At 50.9% G+C, this 19,326-nt stretch overlaps 1 protein-coding gene across 1 annotated transcript in view; it reads right to left on the bottom strand.

Annotated features, from left to right (window-relative positions):
* Positions 1 to 19,236, bottom strand: part of TXNDC16 (thioredoxin domain containing 16) — a 35,808-nt gene extending 16,572 nt beyond the window's left edge. The window contains exons 1-13 of the mRNA XM_015632090.3: positions 18,914 to 19,236; positions 13,742 to 13,945; positions 12,709 to 12,791; positions 11,924 to 11,997; positions 11,052 to 11,126; positions 10,631 to 10,752; positions 10,021 to 10,111; positions 7,775 to 7,931; positions 6,571 to 6,737; positions 6,187 to 6,247; positions 4,620 to 4,758; positions 3,769 to 3,915; positions 3,250 to 3,309 (exon numbers count right to left, since the gene is read on the bottom strand). Coding sequence (XP_015487576.1) covers positions 3,250 to 3,309; positions 3,769 to 3,915; positions 4,620 to 4,758; positions 6,187 to 6,247; positions 6,571 to 6,737; positions 7,775 to 7,931; positions 10,021 to 10,111; positions 10,631 to 10,752; positions 11,052 to 11,126; positions 11,924 to 11,997; positions 12,709 to 12,791; positions 13,742 to 13,910 — 1,345 coding nt within the window. The 5' untranslated portion in view covers positions 13,911 to 13,945; positions 18,914 to 19,236. The remainder of the gene's footprint in view (positions 1 to 3,249; positions 3,310 to 3,768; positions 3,916 to 4,619; positions 4,759 to 6,186; positions 6,248 to 6,570; positions 6,738 to 7,774; positions 7,932 to 10,020; positions 10,112 to 10,630; positions 10,753 to 11,051; positions 11,127 to 11,923; positions 11,998 to 12,708; positions 12,792 to 13,741; positions 13,946 to 18,913) is intronic.
* Positions 19,237 to 19,326: the final 90 nt, after the last annotated feature.

Here is a 19,326-nt window from a genome sequence, read left to right as displayed (position 1 = left end):
CTGGAGCAAAGGAGGCTCAGGGGGCCCTTGTGGCTCTGCACAAGTCCCTGGCAGGAGGGGACAGCCGGGGGGGTCGGGCTCTGCTGCCAGGGAACAGGGACAGGAGGAGAGGGAACGGCCTCAGGCTGGGGAATTTTAGGCTGGATATTAAGGAAAATTTCTTCATGGAAAGGGTTGTCCAGCCCTGGCACAGCTGCCCAGGACAGTGGTGGATTCTCCATCCCTGGAGGGATTTAAAAGCCGTGTGGATGTGGCACTTGGGGACATGGGACAGTGTTGGCTTTGGCAGTGATCGGGTCAATGGTTGGACTCGATGACCTTGGAAAGCTTTTCCAACCTAAACAATTCCATGATTTCATTAAAAAACCAGCTCACTTGAAGAGCTGCTCCAAAGGCTACAACATGAAATAGAAGTTATCTACAAAGTGCTACAAGAGGAAGAATCCAATTCAGAATGGGAACAACTACCTGGAAAACACTACACAACAAACCCTGAAATCCTCACTGCAGCATCAGGCTCCACACATGTAAACTGCTAAATCATGCAGCTGATTTTCCTGCCTTTGAGCTACAACTTCACCCCCTGTCTTTATAAATCCCAGGTCAAGAAGCCCCCACGAGCACAGAGGAGGAAGCAGAACCATTTTTCATCACAATATATCACTCCTTAGATACAGATTTCCTGTCTTCTTTGCAAAAAAGGCCAATAACCCACCCAAGAAATGCTCAGCACTGTCTCACCTTCACATCCCCTGCTCTAAACCCTGCTGCTTCCAAAAATCCCCATCTTGCAAAAGCAAACCAGAGGTGCAGCAGTGAGCCCCGGTGGGACTGGGGAATTCTTGCTCCAAGGGTAGGAAACATGCTCAGTTCAGCAAGGCAGAGATGCTCCTCTTTGTCTCCTGCTAAACTGGATCTCTCAACAAATAGAAAACACTTGAGGGCTGGAAACTTCACTCAGTGAGGATCTGCTGAGCATCTGGTATGGGATGACTCACGGGGTCGTTGCAGCCTCCAGCCTCCTCCGTTCCGGTGTGTTTGATCACACATGGCCTATTCTCAGTGCCATTTTGCACAAAGAATTGGCATCAGGAGCAGGACCTGCTTCTGCAACTCAAGATGTGCCTCCAGCATGGGTGAGTCACTCCTCAGACAGCTGCTTGTGGATTCCCAGCCCTTGGGAAGGAAGCTCCACCCCAGGGCAGGCAGGAATACCAGCGCTTCTGGGGAACTGAGAGTGTCCCAAGCCATGCCCCACGTTCTATTCTCAGTCCTGATCCAGCCATCACTGAGAGCCCAGGGAACAGCATCCTCTGAGGTTTTCCAGCTCCTCTGCTAGCTGGTTCTCCCAGCTCCCTGAGGCTCCTTTAGCAGATCTCCAGATGCACCAGTGCAGCTGTTGTGTGTCTGCTCCAAGGTCACGGCAGAGAAACCAGACTGGAGTCATTCCACAGGGTCACCTCAGGCCTGGGAGCCTTTGGAGAGACCTCAGTGATCACAGAGGAAAGGCCCTGACCCCAGGCAGTTCATGATCTCTGCTGAGAATCTGCCTGTGGCTGCTTCCCTGCCCTGAGATTGTTATCAAGTGATTCAGAATGCACATGGTGAAATCCTGGCCATGCAGAACCCACCAAGGCCTGGCCACTGGCTTGGGAAGAGGCCGGGTTTTACCCACAGACCCTCCTGTGCTGCTCCTTTAGCTGCTCTGGCTGCTGGGGAAGTCCAAAAGAAACCCCAAACCACCACCAACCCCAATATCTCAAACAACTTTTCCTGTCCCTTCCTGTTTATTCCTGGGATTTCAGTCCAAATCAAAGCTGCCAGTGACTTTCCCTTCATGCAAACCACGAATGCAGAGCTGCTTTCCTCCAGCCCTCAGCACTGTCTGCAGCATTCCCAGGAGAGCTTCTTGTAACCAACTCCCACTGCAGCTGCTTCCCAGAAATCTGTAGGGTCCTCTGCACACTCCACTCATGTCCCCACTGCTGAATCCTGCAGTGCCCAGTCCCAGGGAGCTGGAAAAATGAGCCTTGATGGAGGAAAAAAAACAGGAGAAGGCACCAACCACCTCCAGATGTGCTGGAATAGCTCTTTCCCTGACTTCCCCATTCTGCCACAGTGGGATGAAGACACCTCAGTGTCCCCTGCAGCCAAGGAGAGAAAAAAGGCACCTCTGGAAGAGATTGAGCCCATGTAAGAACTCACCTCTCTCCACAAACCAGAGTGGGATGGGGTTAAAGGCCTGAATGTGGGGCTTACACTGCACAAACCCTCCTGAAGGATCCCTCCCTCCTGCCTCTGTTCCCAGATTCCCTGATGTGCTGGCTCTCAGTGCTGCTGATTGTTCATCATCACTGTGTTATTTATGGAGCTCTGTGGCCACCTGGGAGAATTCCCACACAACTGAGCCACTCTGCAAGCCCTGGAGGCACCATCACTGTCAATTCTCCCCCTGACATTGTCCAGCCCTGTGGATCTGGGCCTGCCCACACCTTTCTGTCCTGTTTTCCTCAGGGATAATCACAGCTCCTTTTTCCAGCAGAGCTGAGGTGCCACACAGCACATTGATGTGTAGGGTATCTCCTGGGCCCTGAGGGGCACAAACAGGACCCTGTTTCCATGTTCCAGGCCACAGTTCCTGCTGTTTGCTGCTCTGTGTCACCCACTGGCACTGGGGCTCTGCCCTGGCCCTTCCCAAATCCTCCCTGTGCCCACCAAATGGGATCACAGAGTAATTTAGACTGGAACACTTTCCACTATCCCAGGTTGCTTCAAGCCACATCCAACCTGGCCTTGAATGTTTCCAGGATCATAAAATCATGGAATTCTTTAGCTTGGAAAAGCTCTCCAGGATCATTGAGCCCATCTGTAACATCAGCACTGCCAAGGCCACCACTGTCCCATGTCCCCAAGGGCCACATCCACATGGCTTTTAAATCCCTCCAGGGATGGAGACTCCACCAGTGCCTTGGCAGCTGTGCCAGGGTTAACCCTAACCCTTTCCATGAAGAAATTTTCCCCAATACCCAGCCAAAACCTCCCCTGGTGCAACTTGAGGCCATTTCCTCCTGTCCTGGTATTTTTTTTCGTTGGGAGCAGAGACCCTGCAAAGATCCCTAAATAAGACACAAAGGGATGTTCCTAAACAAGCTGGTGTGGATATGACTTTCCTTAGGAGTCTGGGGGGATAAAAATGAGTGTATTCCAGGTGAGGGAATGAGGCACCATCAATGTCCTGGGGTTCCTTACCCTTCAGGTGAGCGGCCACCTCGGAGTAAGAGCGCAGCACTGCCAGGGACACGGCTTCCCCTGAAACACAGGAGAGGGGAAAGAGCCCTGAGGGACAGCCAGGGGACAGCCAGCCCAACCCTGCTCCCTGACAATGTCACATTATCAATCTCTGCATCCCCAGGTGCTTCAAGCTCTTTAAGATTTGAAATAAATAAGGAAAATTGAACTTTATGCTTCAGCAGCCAGCAGAGTGTCCAGGCCAGCCCATGAGTCCATGCTACATTAATTTCCCCTCTTGTCCCACATTTTTTTTCCTATAAAATGAAGGCTAAAAATCTCTAGATATCAGATTGATATCTGCTGTAGTCAGCCAATGAGAAGAACTGATTTAATCTGATTGTTATCAATGCTCATGGGACAGGATTTGGCATGGATTAACGGCCAAAACTTGTCTCCAGGATCTCTCCAGGATCATGGAAATCACAGAGAGCATCCCAAAGTTAGAGAAGAGGCAGCCAGGCCACATTTCATACTCACAGCTGGCATAAAACAGCACCACTGTCCGGGCAGCCTCCGAGAGGGAAGAGTGGAAGTTCTCCTCTGTCAGGACAAGGATCTGCTCCAGGGGCAGCTCTCTCTTCTTGTCCCTGGAAACTGCTTCCACCACCTGGTCATCCTGAATATCTGCAAGGGATCACAGCTGTGTCCAGGGCAGGGGGAACTGCAGCCCCCTGGGCCACCCCAGTGCATGGTTTTGTAACCCAGAATCTCTCAGCAGAAACGTGGGGTGAGTTAAATCTTGTATGGGGAGAGGAGGAGCCACACAGACAAAACCCCACAAATGCCCTAATCCCACTTCACACCAGCTCTGCCCTTGGATTGGAACAATTCTCTTTAGGCTCCTCTAGGATCCTTCCCCACTTTTTTAAAAAATACCCCCAGTTTTGCACAAAGAACAAATGCATTTTCAATTCTGCATTGCAGGGACCAGAGTTTTCTCCCTGGAGGAGAGAGGTCTGGGTCTGCTCTTACAAAAACATGTCTCAAACCCCTCCAAAGGGATGGATAATTTTCAGATGCTTGTTGAGGACACAGTGCTGGGTGCCCTTTAACCCCCCATGCCTTTGGAGCTGGTGCATCCAAGCACATTCCTGTCCCTCACACAGCAACTGTTCCTCTACCAGCTCTGATTTTTCTCCCTGGTGTTTCCAGTGAAAATCAGACCTGTCTGCCACATTCCAGTGACCTCAGAGAATGAAAGAATCACTTTGTGGCCACCATGAGGTGACTGTGATGGTTTGCAAGTGTTCTCTAGTGCTTTGCCATGTCTGATGCTGATTGCACCTTCTGTCTGATGACAATCAGCTTTTCACTGATTAACTGCACACCTTGATTATTCTCTTTCTCATCCTCATCTTCCTCCTCCTCCTGCTCATCCTCCTGGATTTGTTTGACCTTGTTCTTATCTTCCACCAGGGTTATAACTTCATCAGTGTCTTCCAAGACCAGGTATTGGATTGGCATTCCCTGAGGAAAACAATAAATCAGAGGGAGCACAACATCCCCCTCCACTAATTTTGTCTGCAGACCAAACTCAAGGCTGATGGGGCACCATCTCCCAACTCCTTATTTTTGGGATATGTCACAGATCCCTGAAGCTGCCAGACAGGGGAATGTCTGGGTTATGTTTCTTTGACCCAATTTCTCCTGTGCATGAGTTTTTCTCGCTCCAGGCTGAGGTTTCCTTGTGAGGAAGTAAAATGTGGCTATGAGGGATCCTGTGGTGAAAGTGAACACCAGCCCCATCTCCCAGCAACTTTACTCAAATCCAACACTGCAGGAAAAATCCCAGTGGCCAAGCAGGGAAGGAGAGCAGGGAAGTACAGGGGCCACTTGGATGTCCCCCTCATTAGAGGGGTCAGGCTGGGTCTGAGGAGCCCATCCCAGCCTGGGAAACCAGCACAAAAAATCCTGTATCTCATGGAGCTCAGCCAGGAGAAATGTTCTCAAGTGTACAGGAACTGCCAACCCATGGAAAGAAGCAAAAAAGCAATATGGATTTCTCAGAAATGAGACTTTGTCAGCTTAAAACCAGTGCTGGCACCAGTTCAGACAAACAAAGGCACTGGAGAGAAAATGGGAAGTTCATCAGGAGAGAAATGACAAAGTGCTGGCAGGTCCCACGGGCTCCCAGAGCCACCCAACATGCACATCTCTCAGCAGGCCAAGGGAAACCCTCAGGGGATGCTCAGGTCTGATCCTGCAGCTGGAATCACAAATGTGACAGTTCAGGTAATCTGGGCCATGGTGTGCTCCCTGGCATCTGCCAGCACCCAATTCCAGCCTGCCTCACAAGCTGGGTCAGGTCCCTTCAGAGTTTAACTCATCTTGCTCAACCTCATTTAACTCACACCCTGCCCTTTTCCCAGCTCACTGCCAGAGGCACTGGGTTACATCAGCTCAGCACAGACCTTTGGTTGTTTGCTCTTTGTTTCACACTCAGTCCCTTTCCCATCTTTTGATGCCTTTCCTAAGGCCTCCAGAAGTCCAGATCTTTGGGGAATTTGAACTTGGATTTAGTTCACAACCTTGTGTTGCCTTAAGGTGTAGTGGAGATGTCTCAATGTTTTGAACCCAAAATAAACTCGTTATTTTCTCTTTCCCAGCAGGTACAATGGCTCTGCAGCACCCAAATCATGGAAGGGACATTAAAGATCACCCAGTTTCCTGGGACACCTTCCACTGTCCCAGCCCTGTCCAACCTGGCCTTGGGCACTTCCAGGGATGGGAAATCCATGGATTCTCTGGATAATCTGATGCACACGTGCGAAACTTGGGAAAGACACTTCCCCTTGAGCCTCAGGGCATGCTGTCAAATTAACACCAGAGATGAGCAACATCCCACCACGCTGTCCAGAGCTAAGGGTTGTCCAATAAAGAAATCCAGCATCCAACCTCTTCTGGTGTCTTGAGGGCGACGTTTGAGCGGTGCAGAACGTTCAGCTCTACGAGGTCCCTTCCAAAACACAAAGTGAACATTAGGTGGTGTGACATGGAAGATCACCTCTCCTCTTTCTGCCCTAATTCCATCAGTGCTGACTTTCCTCTCCAAAATCTCTCTTAGTCTGAATATTTTTCCACCCCTAAGCCAGCAACATTTCCAAATTAATACAATTCTGGACACATCCTTAAATATGAAACACCCTGGATATAGCCTGGTTTTACTGCCTCTCATCCAAGTGTGGTTGAGTCCACTGAATATCATCCTGGTGTTGGGATAATCCAGCTCAGAAACCCCACAGAAAGCAATGAGAACCCCAAAACACCTGAGAGAAATACCTGGACAAAAGGGCAACTCCTGCTTTCCCCAAGAGCTGCCAGGCCACAAACTCTGCTGTCCTCCTGTCAGCCTCATAGGTCTCTTTCTGGCTCAGGATGAACACCAGGGGCAGCCCGAGCTGCAAGTGAACAGTGGAGATCTTCTCTGGGTCCTCAGCAACCTCTGTCTGGAGAACAGCCAGGGTTATGCTGCAGCACATCTCAGTTGAAGGTACCTCAGCTCTTACCCAGCCACAGAAATTCTCAGGAAAAAGCTTCCAACCCCAATTCTAGAACATCTGTGGAAGCAGAACCCACACAACTCCAGTTAAACTGTTCCAACATGTCACGACCTTCCCAGTTAAAAACAAACCTGGGCTTTATTCTGTGTGGGGGTTTTTTTGTGGTTTAGCAATTCCAGATGTTAAATCTCCACTCATTTTTATTTACCTGGCATCCATTCCCTGAGGCAGTTTAAAAATCCCAGCCACAACATGCAAGAGCTGGAATCCTTCCCTTCCTGCCTAGGACGTGCTGCCTCATGACAGCACAGAGGTGCTTGATGAAGTGCCTTCCCTCCATGGGTTTAATCCAGGAAAATGGCTGAAGGAGCACTCCCAGCTCATCTACTCATCCTTCTGGATGGGCAGGGATGACCACTGGCAACAGGAGGCTGCTGAAGTTCTCTGCCCCATGGAAGGAGGAGACAGGAGGGAATCTCCTGTTCCTCCTGATCACCAAGGTGTGAAGGACTGGTATCAAATTCCAGAGGGTGCTGAAACTCCTGCAGGGAGCCTACAGGAGCAGCTGAGGACTTTGGGGTTATCTAGTTTGGAGAAAAGGAGGCTGAGAGATGACCCCATTGCTCTCCACAGCTTCCTGAGGGGATGTGGAGAGGGAAACACTGATATCTCCAGGGATAGAACATATGGAAATGGTTCAAAGCTGCATCAGGGGAGGTCTAGACAGAATATCAGGAAGGTTTCTTTACCAAGAGCACTGGAACAAGCTTCATATTGAGTTGGGCAGTACTTAAGAGTCATTTGGAAAACGCCCTCAACAGTTTATTTATGTTTTGGCCAGCCCTGAATTGCTGAGGCAGTTGCACCAGGTGATTCCTGCCTGGACCCAGCTGGAAGGGGCAGATTCCCACACTCAGCTTTTCTCTCTGCTCTCACCTCCCTCATCCTCACATCCCCCCTGCCCTCCTCCTTCCCAGTCCTACCACCAACGGAGCCCCCATGAGCTTGAGGTGCCTGTGGATGCTGAGCAGGGTCAGGGGCTGTGCCAGGGCTGTCCTCCTGCAGGGCTGGGCTGGCTCTGTGACCTGCTGGCAGTGGCAGAACAAGAGCCAGGCAGAAGAGACATCGGGGTCATCATGGCTGGAAGAGAGGAAACAAAACCCACCCTGAGCAGGGGTTCAAAGTGCCCTGGCAGAAGGACCAGGTTTGCTGATGTGTTTCACAGATTATCCTCAGGCTCAGGGTTTGGAAGGGCTGTGGAACAGGCTGGAGAGATGGGAATGTTCACTTGGAGAGGAGAAGGCTCCAGGGAGAGCTCAGAGCCCCTTCCAGAGCCTAAAGGGGCTCCAGGAGAGCTGGAGAGGGACTGGGGACAAGGGATGGAGGGACAGGACACAGGGAATGGCTCCCAGTGCCAGAGGGCAGGGATGGATGGGATACTGGGAGTTGGGAATTCCTGGCTGGGAGGAAGAATTGTGGCTGCTCCTGGATCCCTGGAAGTGTTCCAGGCCAGGCTGGACGAGGCTTGGAGCAACCTGAGGCAGTGGAAGGTGTCCCTGGTTAGCTGTGACACCCTCACTGCTGTTCATCTGTGGGTAACTTTGGGAAGTCACTTTCCTTTTCCAATGCACCCATCCCCTACCCCCAAAACAGGGATCACCTTCCTGATAAGGATTTAAAAGAGCTCTCCATGGAAGAGCAAAGTGCAATATTAAGACCTCAAATCCTGCTGCCTGGGCTGGCTGGAAGCTGCTCCTGTTGGAGAAGCTCCCACCATTCCGGCAGCTCGGGAGGTGGTGGCGCTGCTTTAAGGAGAATTGAGGCCATTCCTGTGCAATGACAACCGTGCCATCTAGTGGGAGCCCCAGCACAATTCCCCGGAATCCTGCAAGGATGGAATGGCACCTCGGGAAGGGCCACCCTGCTGCCTGCCCTGCTGACACTTGTGACAAAATCCCAGGTAAATCATTATGGAGTTATTAATGTTGGAAAAGCCCTCCGAGATCACCCAGCCCAACTGTTCTCCCAGCACTGCCAAGGCCATCACTGAGCCGTGTCCCCAAGTGTCACATCCACACAGCCTTTAAATCCCTCCAGGGATGGGGACTCCACCACTGCCTTGGACAGCCCATTCTGACAAAACAATCCCTCCCAGGAAGGAATTTTCCTTAATATCCAATCCAAACCTCCCCTGGCCCAGCCTGAGGCCGTTCCCTCTCCTCCTGTCCCTGTTCCCTGGCAGCAGAGCCCGACCCCCCCGGCTGTCCCCTCCTGCCAGGGACTTGTGCAGAGCCACAAGGGCCCCCTGAGCCTCCTTTGCTCCAGGCTGAGCCCCTTCCCAGCTCCCTCAGCAATTCTCCAGCCCCTTCCCAGCTCCCTCAGCAATTCTCCAGCCCCTTCCCAGCTCCCTCAGCAATTCTCCAGCCCCTTCCCAGCTCCCTCAGCAATTCTCCAGCCCCTTCCCAGCTCCCTCAGCAATTCTCCAGCCCCTTCCCAGCTCCCTCAGCCTCTCCTGGTGCTCCAGACCCTTCCCAGCTCTGTTCCCCTCCCTGGACACACTCCACCACCTTTCCATGAGGGGCCCAGCCAGAGCTCCTCCCAGGATCTGAGGTGTGGCCTCACATGGGGACAATCTCTGCCCTGGGCCTGTAGCCACAGGCTGGTACAAGCCAGGTGCCTTTGGCCTCTTGGCCAGCTGGGCACACTGTGGGCTGAGGAAGCAACACCCCATGCGCCATGTTCCCACTTCCTCCCTCACATTCCTGACTGCAGGAGGTCACTTCAGCAGTCACAAGGAAGGATCTGCCATTCTGAAGCTGCTCCTCCTGCGTGGGAAGGCAGTGGCCACTGAGGCCATGGGATGGGGATTCCCAAATCCACAAGCAGAGCTGCAGTTCTTGCTCTTGGATACCACAGCACAAGGCAGGAGTGCTTTAGGACTCTAACATCAATTCACCTGAAAACCCATGGCTGAGGTTTGATCCATCATCCATGGAAAGGAGACAGGGGGCTCTTCTCCTGTGAAATCCCACCCGACACAGCCACAAACAGCAAGGCTGCTCCGAGGCCAGGAACGCAACCAGCAGCTTTTGGAAAACAGATCTGACTGTGCACCTTGGCACAACATCCTAATGCCATCCCAGAGGTGATTTGGGAATCTGAGACACCAGGAGTGAGGCAAACAGTGCATGGGAGCAGCTCTCCATGGTGGGGGTGTGGCTGGATGTACCTGGTGGCTTTCAGCAGTGCTGCCTCAGTTGTCAGGACAAACTGGTGGATGGTGCCATAGACAAAAGCTGCCTCCATCACAGCTCTGTGCTCTGGAAGGGGAAAGGCAAGGTGAACTCAGCTCTGATCCCTCCACATCTCCTGTTTCATCCTTCCCAGGTATAAATATCAATTCCCAGGCTTTCAGAAACTCTTGGTACAATGTCACAGAGTCTGTCTGAAAACACACTGTGAAGGGAAATGAGCAACTGGAGCTGGATCCCATTTCTGATCCCCAGCAAACAGGTGCTGTGTGAGAATCCATTCCACTGCACAGCCAGAGACCTGCCCAGGGATTTATTATTTTTAAGACAGCAACCACTGCCTTGCTTTCCCTCTCCAAGTCCATCTCTCAGGGTTTATGCAGCCAGCAAAACTTTTCTGGATCAACTGATCCCTCTGGAAACAAAGCAAGACATAGGAGACTTCCACAGGAAACAGGGATCTTGTGGCTGGGTGGCCCTTTCAGGTTTTCATTTGCAGGATTTGGGTCAGAAACTCAGCTCCTAGATATTCTACCCAAAAAAAAGGTGGGGGGAAGAGAGGAAAGATGGAAAGCTGAGCACCCATACCTGCTGTCCCAGTAGCTGGTACATAGGCAAAGACCATGTTGGACTTCCCTTTCAACACATTTTCAATGTTCTCAAGGTCTGCCAGTGTTTCAACGTATTTAACTTCATTAAAGAGCAGGGCACTGAGGAGGCAGAAAAAACCTCATTAGCAACTGGTTGAAGAGTAAATTTGCAGCCACACAACCATGATAGGAAAAACAGGGTAAAATTCCAGCTTTTTGCTGGCAGATTAAGGATTCACAGCCAGCTGGAGGTGCCCAGGAGTGTGCTGGTGAGTTGTATCAAAGGAAAAAGTTTAACAGTCAGAGAATAATGAAGAGAGGAGCTTGACTAAGAGCAGCCTCTGGAATACCTGGGGTTGGCATTTCATGGGAATAGCAAGGAAAAGGATTTCAGAGAGTGGGATGTGGTCTGGACTTACAACAAAACGTTGGCGACGATGGAGTTCACGTCGAACAGGGCGTCGGTGGGGAACTCTCGGATCAGTCGGTTTCCTCTGCAGAGGGAAGAGAGAGGCACCAAAGGAACTCAGAGAGATTCCCTGCATGGATCACACGGGAAAAGGGAGCCAAGGCAGGCACAGAGGACAGGGAGGATGATGGAGAAAGGGCAGAACACACTTGAGATGCCTTTGATCCGAGTTGGGAATTGTTCAAGCCTGGTTGAGCAGGTTCCTGCTGGACATGGTGGCCTTGGCAGTGCTGGGGGAAGGAGTGGACTCGATGATCTCAAAAGGTCTTTGGAATAGTTGGACTTGATGAGCTTAAAGGTGTTTTCCAACCTTAATTATTCCATGATTATCAGTGTAACAGTCAATGAGAACTGAGCTGATACATGGAAAAGCTTCCAGATGACAACCCCTGGAGAGACCAGGGGCTGAACCTGCCCATCCAGGGCAGAAGAGTTAACCCCACCAACAAGGAGAGCACCAAAAAGTGTTTCTTTCTTGCACTAATCCCAAAATCTCATGGCCTGAGTATAGCTCTGGGGGTGGGAGGCCAGAGGAACAGGAGAACACTGATGGAGGGTTTCTCCTGTGGTTTTGTACCACAGCTCATCCCTCTGCTGCTCCAAGGAACTTGGGGCAGGATGAGAGAATTCACACTGAGGACAAAGCATCTCCTCTGCCTGTGTTGGAATTTTGGGGGAACTTTTTTGCTAAACTATGCAGGTCACTGCTGTCCTCATGGCTCCTCTCACTCCTCCACAGACATCTCTGATCGCTGCCAGAGTTTCCTTCAAACATTTGCACAGGAAAGAAACCCCAGTGCAGTGCCCAGAAATGCCCCTCACCTGAACAGGAAGGCTTTCCTTAATGCATTTTCTTTTCCACAATATCTTGAGACATCCTCTTTGGGACAATTCACCTAGACAGAAAATATGTGTAATTAGAGATTCAGCCCCACAATGACCACACACACCCCCCCTAAAGCTTTCTTCCATTCAAGAGTGTAAATCCAGCCTTTCCAAACCTTCTGGTGGGGGAAAAAATCCACCAAAATGGAGACCAGAGATGGAGAGTGGAGTTTGTACTTCAGTTTTCCAGCTCAGCCTGCTGATCTGGGTCAGATGGGATCAAAAGACCCCATGATCTGCCCAGCACACCCAAAGTGACAGATCAATGCCTCCTTACTGAGCTTGATATGTACCTGGAGGAAACTAAATAAATCCAAATATAAATCTATAAGCACTTCTTAAAGTCTACTTAAATTTGCCTGAATTTGTAGTTCCCTCACATGAATCTGCATAAAATTTCAGCTAAAAACTCCTTTGTATGAAATATTTATTGCACTGAGCTGAAAAGAAGTTAACCAACCTCATCCATCACGGAACATGGAACAGGCTGCCCAGAGAAGTTGTGGATTTTCCATCCCTGGAAATGTTCCAGGCCAGGTTGGACAGGGCTTGGAGCAGGATAGTGAAAGGTGTCCCTGCCCATGGAAGGTGAGGTGGAAAGAGATGAGCTTTAAGGTGCCTGGAAGCCAAAGCTGTTCTGTGAGTCCATGATTCTATGAAAGATCTGTGCTCATCCCTTCCCTGCTCATCTCCTGCTTACTCCATCCCTGAACCCCATTTACCTTCACCACAGAAATGCCATAGTCCTGGAGGACCTCAGCTGAGCTCTCAATCTGCTCCAAGAAGGGCTGGGCACCAGGAGAAACTGAAACACAAAAGAAAAAAAAATCCTCTGTAAGTCCTCAGGGTGAAGAGCATCCTCCTGCCACACACTGAGATGTGGGAGATGTTCCTCAGCCCACATTCCTTGGGAAACCACACCCAGGGATCATGAAGAACAAAAGCAAGGTGAAGGATCTTTTCCTAATCCATGACAGCCTTTAGATCTCCCTCGTGACAGGGACTCTCCTTTTTCTAGCAGGTATTATGGGAGAGGGGAAAATTCCTTAGGAAATTGGCTTTCTCCTCCACAGTACCTCCAGAAAAGAATCCAGAAAATGAATGTAGTTGTTTGAAGGACTGTGCCTGAGGACACAGCCAGCAAAGAACCCACCCAAGAGGTCTCTGCCTGTCAGGAGCACTTGGAACTGCACAAACACAGCGCTCAACCAGCTCTTCAAAACCCCTTTGGCTTTAAAAATCTCAAGAACTGCCTCTTCACTGAGGAGGGCCACAGGTTGATTAGAGGGATGGAGCAGCTCTGCTAGAGGAAGGGCTGAGAGCTGGAAAATAGAAGGCTCTGGGGTGAATTAATTGCAGCCTTCCAGTGCCTGAAGGAGCCAACAAGAAAGACGAAGAGAGACTTTTTACAAGGGATGGAGTGACAGGACACAGGGAATGGCTTCCCACTGCCACAGGGCAGGGATGGATGGGATATTGGGAAGGAATTCCTGGCTGGGAGGGTGGTGAGGGGCTGAGACAGAATTCCCAGAGAAGCTGTGGCTGCCCCTGGACCCCTGGGAATGTCCAAGGCCAGGCTGGAGAGGGGTTGGAGCAGCCTGGGATGGTGGAGGTGTCCCTGCCATGGCAGGGATGGGATGAGATGGGATTTAAGGTCCTTCCAACTCAAACCATTCCATGATTCTGTGATTGTTCTGCTCTCACCCAAGCCTTGCTGAGCTCCCAGGCTGATGGAAACTCCCATTAAACACCTACCACTGGAGGTGAAAAAAGCCAGGGATGTTTTTCCAGCTTCCAAGCCACTGAAATAGTGCTGGGGGCTCGGCTCCTGCTGCAGGCTGGCACTTCCACATTTTGGGATGGAGGAGGCACAGAAGAGAAGGAAAACCAAGGAAGAAACCCATCCATCCTTTTGGGCTGACATGGCTGTTCCCAGCTACAGGCACAGGAGAATCACAACTGAGGGAAAAAAAAATCAAAAAAATTAAAAAATATATATATAAAATATATAAACACATTCAAATACAGTGTTTCTCTGTTTTAGTCTCTGTTACACGAGTGTAATTCCCAACAGTGGAAATTATTATTAATATGACACAAACATCTTGAGGATATTATGAATTAGTCACTCAATCCACAGGTGACTCAGAGAACTGCAAAGAGGACACCAGAGGCCACTCTCTTCCCTCTGAGTGGCACTTTAAAGTGCACAGACCCTGAGTGCTTTCAGCTTAGGGCTGGTTTTCCTCCCTCCTCTTTATTTCTTTTGAGTCAAACAAAAATTCCATGCACAGGCAGCAAAGCAGTGACAGCACCATCCCCAAACCCCCACCCAAACTGTCTCAATTCCTGCTACAAAGCTTCAAGGATGCCAATAGAATTTATGTGGCCCTGAAAGGTGTTTGCAAAGGGATAGCACAGGTTGTGGTTGCCAAAAACCAAACAGCAAATAGGAGAGCTCCTGTTTCAGTGCAAAATAGAAATCTGCATCTTCTGACACTCATCTCTGGTCAGAGTGAGGAAGAATTTTGCAGGTATATTTATAAAGATTTTCTAGCTGAAGTCCTTAGCATGAGGATGTTCTGCTGTTGCTTCAGAAACACATGTTCTGAATTATTTTTTTTATAGAATAACTGATTTCTCTCTTATATTTATAAGGATTTATGTAACTTAAATGGATGCTATTTTTATATATACTGCTGGGTTTTTTCTTTACTCTGTGATCAGATGTTCTATACAATTTAACCTTTAAAGGATTAATTAAAAAATTAGATTACCCTTGACCTAAAATATGCATAGCAATAAGTCAGACAAGAATTCTGTAAAATCTTCTCTGCTTCTGGCTACTGATTTTGCCACTTCTTAGCAGCCACCTTGACTTTCCCAGAGAATACATTCATTAAGTGTGAATTTTCCTGAACAGATTGATTTTGGTGGGAAGTGTTCCTGCCCCTGGGATGGAACAAGATGATCTTTAAGCTCCCTCTCGACCAAAACCAATCTGGGATTTTGTGATTCTGCTCACTTCAGGCCATGGCAGATGATGTGAGGAGGTTAAAGGATGAGAAGCCACCTTCTTCCCACTTCATTCCTCCCCAGCCTGCTCCTCAGGGATTTCTCTCTGCTGCTGGAGTGTGGCTGCTCCCAGCTCAACAAAGGGACAAAGCTGGGACTGAATCCACGCAGAATTTGCATCACAAGCTGCAGCTGCTTCCCCCAACAAACACCCCTGTGTCCATGGGCTGTCACTCCTTCCAACACCCTGGCAGAGAATGTCAGCTCACCACGGCTGCCCTGGGACCAGCCCAAGCTCAAACACTCCAAAAACAAGCAGGGAAAAACCCTCTGCCATGCTCCAGGAGTGAGGAATTACTGACAGCCTTCACAGGCTCCTTCTCCAGGAGCTGAGGGGTTTGGATCAGGCCTGAAGGTGCAACAGAACTGGAAACACATTAATTCTTTTTCATCTCCCAATCTCCAGTTGTCTCCTTTCCAGCTTTGGGCAGTGTCAGGCATTTCTGGTCCTGTGCCCTCCCATCTGTTCCCCTGGCTTACAGAGGGGACAGGGATCAGGCTGGGGGGGAAATGTTTATTAAATGACAAACTTGGCTACGGCAGGATGGAAAAATAAACACAATTCTGGCACGTGGGAATGAGCCCAGGTCAAATGGGAGAGCTTACTGTCAAGGAAGGAAGAGGAGCAGCCTTCAAGGACTCAAAGATGTCACAGGATTATACCTGGAGGAGAGGGTCAGCAGCTTAAAACATGACTCCAGCCCCCTAGGGGACCTTAGAGCCCCTCCCAGTGCCTAAGGGGGCTCCAGGAGAGGCGCTGGGGATAAGGGGTGGAGGGACAGGACACAGGGAATGGCTTCCCACTGCCACAGGGCAGGGATGGATGGGATATCGGGAACTCTTGGCTATGAGGGTGGGCAGGCCCTGGCACAGGGTGCCCAGAGAAGCTGTGGCTGCCCCTGGATCCCTGGAAGTGTTCCAGGTCAGGCTGAATAGGGCTTGGAGCAGCCTGGGATAGTGGGAGGTGTCCCTGCCAAGGCAGGGGGTTGGAATGGGATGGGCCTTTAAGGTCCCTTCTAATCCAAGCCATTCTGGGGTCCAGTGAAAAATATGTATTCACCCCTTCCCTGCTCAAGTCCTCTCACCTCCTCATCACCCCATCCTGCCCAGCAGCTTCCCTCTGCTCCCCATCAACCCAGACCTGAATATTCAGCTTTTAGGCCATTTCCTCTGTCACCTCTTTCCCATCAATGGAAAATTAACACCCTAGGGCTGGAAACAGCCAGAACCCTGTACCACTGACACTTGCAGGATTGCCAGAGATGTGTGAAAATACCACAGATGTGTGAACCAGCTCTGTGTCAGGGAAACCTTAAGCCCATGGACAAGGGACAGTCTAGCACAGCACTGATGGAATGACTGGTTCACATTTCCACTGTCATAATTCCAAGGCAGAGCCAGACAAGGTGGTTTAGGTCACTGTAGGTGACCTGAAGTGAAACCAAATCCAGCAGAGATAGGCAGCCTAAACTCTTGTGGGGGCACAAATTGCTTGTGCCACATCAGTTTGGCTTGGGAATCCTGCAGTGGAATCCATGGGCTGGGATCACCTCTGATCCCAGCTGCTTTCCCTGACACTTTTCCTCACACAGATCTCAGCTGCCAAGATTTACCACTGAGGAAGCTGAGCTTCCTCAAGGGAGGGTGCTGTGGGGTGGGATTGAAGAGTCACAAGACAAGGATGAACTGCTGTCCTACTGGAATTATGGACTGCACAGCCAGCTGGGACCAGCTCCATCATCCATGGGCTTCCCTGGACTCAGGAGAAACACCACCAGCCTGGACTTTCATGCCAGTGATGCAAAATCTACACTTTGTCTTCTCCAAGTATCGTCACAGAATCCCAGAATGACCTGAATTGTAAGGGACCTTAAAAACCAAAGTTCCACTCTTGCCATGAGCAGGGACACCTTGCACTATCCAGGCTGCTCCAAGCTCCACCCAGCCTGGCCTTGGACACCTCCAGGAATCCAGAGGCAGCCACAGCTTCTCTGGGAATTCTGTGCCAATGTCTCCCCAGAAATAAATTACCCTGCTGCTCCCTGTTCATTTTGTCCCATTCCATCCCCTCCCAGCGTGCAGAGCTCTCAGCTGGTAAGTTTTATCTCCCTAGGTAGCTGTTCCTAAACCAGGAGCATTCAGGATGCTCCTAAATGGAGTCACTTCAAGCTCTCCTGTGCTGATTGACACACATCAGGCCCTTCTTTGCAGCAGGACACTCACCCCACACCCCACTGGCACAGATTTTTGGCAAGATTCTCAACTGCCTTCCATGCCTTTCTGACAGCACTTAACCAGTGAGCTGCTCTCCCAAATTTCCTGGCAGGGAGGACACAAACCAGACCCTAAATCCATGGGGAGCTGACTCAATCCCTTAGCTGCAGTAGGATGGACAGGCTGAAGCTCTCTCTCCAGCTCATCTGGATGTCCCAGCACAAATATCCCTCCTGCTGCTGCTCCAAAATGCAAGGCAGAGAGGAACACTGATGGCTCTTCCTGCATTTTTGTCCATGCAAACAAATCCAAATCCTTTAGGTGATTCAGAAAAATTGACAGAGTCCTTAAGGTTGGAAAAGCCCTCTAAGATCATCATATCCAACCATTCCCCAAAGGGGAATGGCTTCCCACTGCCAGAGAGCAGAGTTGGATGGGATATTGGGAAGGAATTCCTGGCTGGGAGGGTGGTGAGGGGCTGAGACAGAATTCCCAGAGAAGCTGTGGCTGCCCCTGGATCCCTGGAAGTGTTCCAGGCCAGGCTGGATGGGGCTTGGAGCAGCCTGGAATGGTGGAAGGTGTCTCTGACATGGCAGGGGTGGAACTGAATGGGATTTTAAGGTCCCTTCCAACCCAACTCATGATTCCTTGCCTGGAATTGTATTGACTTTTCATATTTTTCACTACACACTTCCCTTCCCTGCTCCAGACTTTTCCTACACAGCCAACAAATTAATTATCACAAACCTATGAGAATTATCACAGGTTCATTATCATTACCAATTTTCCTGGCACAGAGCTCAACCCAACTCCTTTCAAATTTTCCAAAGACAAGTTCTTGGTCACAACTGATTTGAGCAGGGTGGTAGAGCTGCAATTCCCCAGCATTTGGATCTGGAATTACAGAGATGCTTCTCCAGAGCTTTGGGATGAGCCTGCAATTATAGGACTGAAATAACCACTGGCCCTTTGCACTCACTCCATCTCCCTACTGCCTGCAGGGTCAGCTGTGGGAGCATCTTGAAGCACAGGGATCCTTTTCTGGGAACATCTGAGTGCATCCCAGCCTGTTGCCCAGTGTGCTTTGCCTGGATTTTTGCAGGATTTTTTGCCTAGATTTTTCATGCTCCCACACTGCCTTTTATCCTCCAGATCCCAGAAGAGTTTCACTTTCATTTTCACTTCCAGGTCCAGCTTCCCAGCAGCTAGGTCTCACTCGCTCTCCAAGGCCACAGGAGGGACACGCTGCAGCCGTTCTCTCTGCCCATGCCAGGAGAGGAGAGCTGTGATTCCTGTGCACAGCAGACAGCCTGCAGCAGGGAATCACACACCTTGCAAAAACCTCAAAAACCAACGAGTCCAACCATTCCCCCAGCAGTGCCAAGCCCACCACTAACCCATGTCCCCAAGTGCCCCACGCACACGGTTCACCAACACTTCCAAGGATGATGAACCCACCACTTCCCTGAGAGCATCAGCTGGAATCACCACCTGCTGAATTCCACCACTTCCCTGCTGGAACCAGCATCACCCACTGCTACCCCATTCAGCCTGTCCTTGGGAACCAGCGCCGTCAAGTCCCTGGAAAGCAGCTGGCGCTGGATGCCCATCACTGAGCGGCTTAGGGCTGTCACCTACCTGCTGTCCCAAGCGTTCAGGCCCATGTCCTCATCCCTGCTCCGCGGTGCTGGCCCAGCGGCCCGCCCCGAGGCGTCCCCGGGCCCCGGCTGTCCCTCGGGCCGGCGGCTCGGCTGGGAGAGCCGGGATGCCCGGAGCGGCTCGGCTGGGTCTGTGCCAGCCGGGGAAGGCAAGCCCTGAGCCGAGCGAGGCCTCTCGGAGCCCCGACCCGGAGCCGAGACCTCTTCGCAGTGAGAAGCTGTCCCTGCATCCACAGGGATGGCCGCCTGCATGGAACAGACGTGAGGGACACCCGGACATGGCCTGAGCCGCAGCGGGGATGATCCCGCAGCCCGACTCTGCCTGCGGGGCTGCCCCGATCCCCCCGGCTGCTCCGGGGAGCCCCTCAGCGCTCCCCTCAGCGCTCCCCTCAG

This window comes from Parus major, chromosome 5 (genome assembly GCF_001522545.3).
Source record: "Parus major isolate Abel chromosome 5, Parus_major1.1, whole genome shotgun sequence".
NCBI lineage: Eukaryota > Metazoa > Chordata > Aves > Passeriformes > Paridae > Parus > Parus major.
Note: the sequence above shows the minus strand (reverse complement) of the source record. Positions and strands in the feature narration are given on the sequence as shown.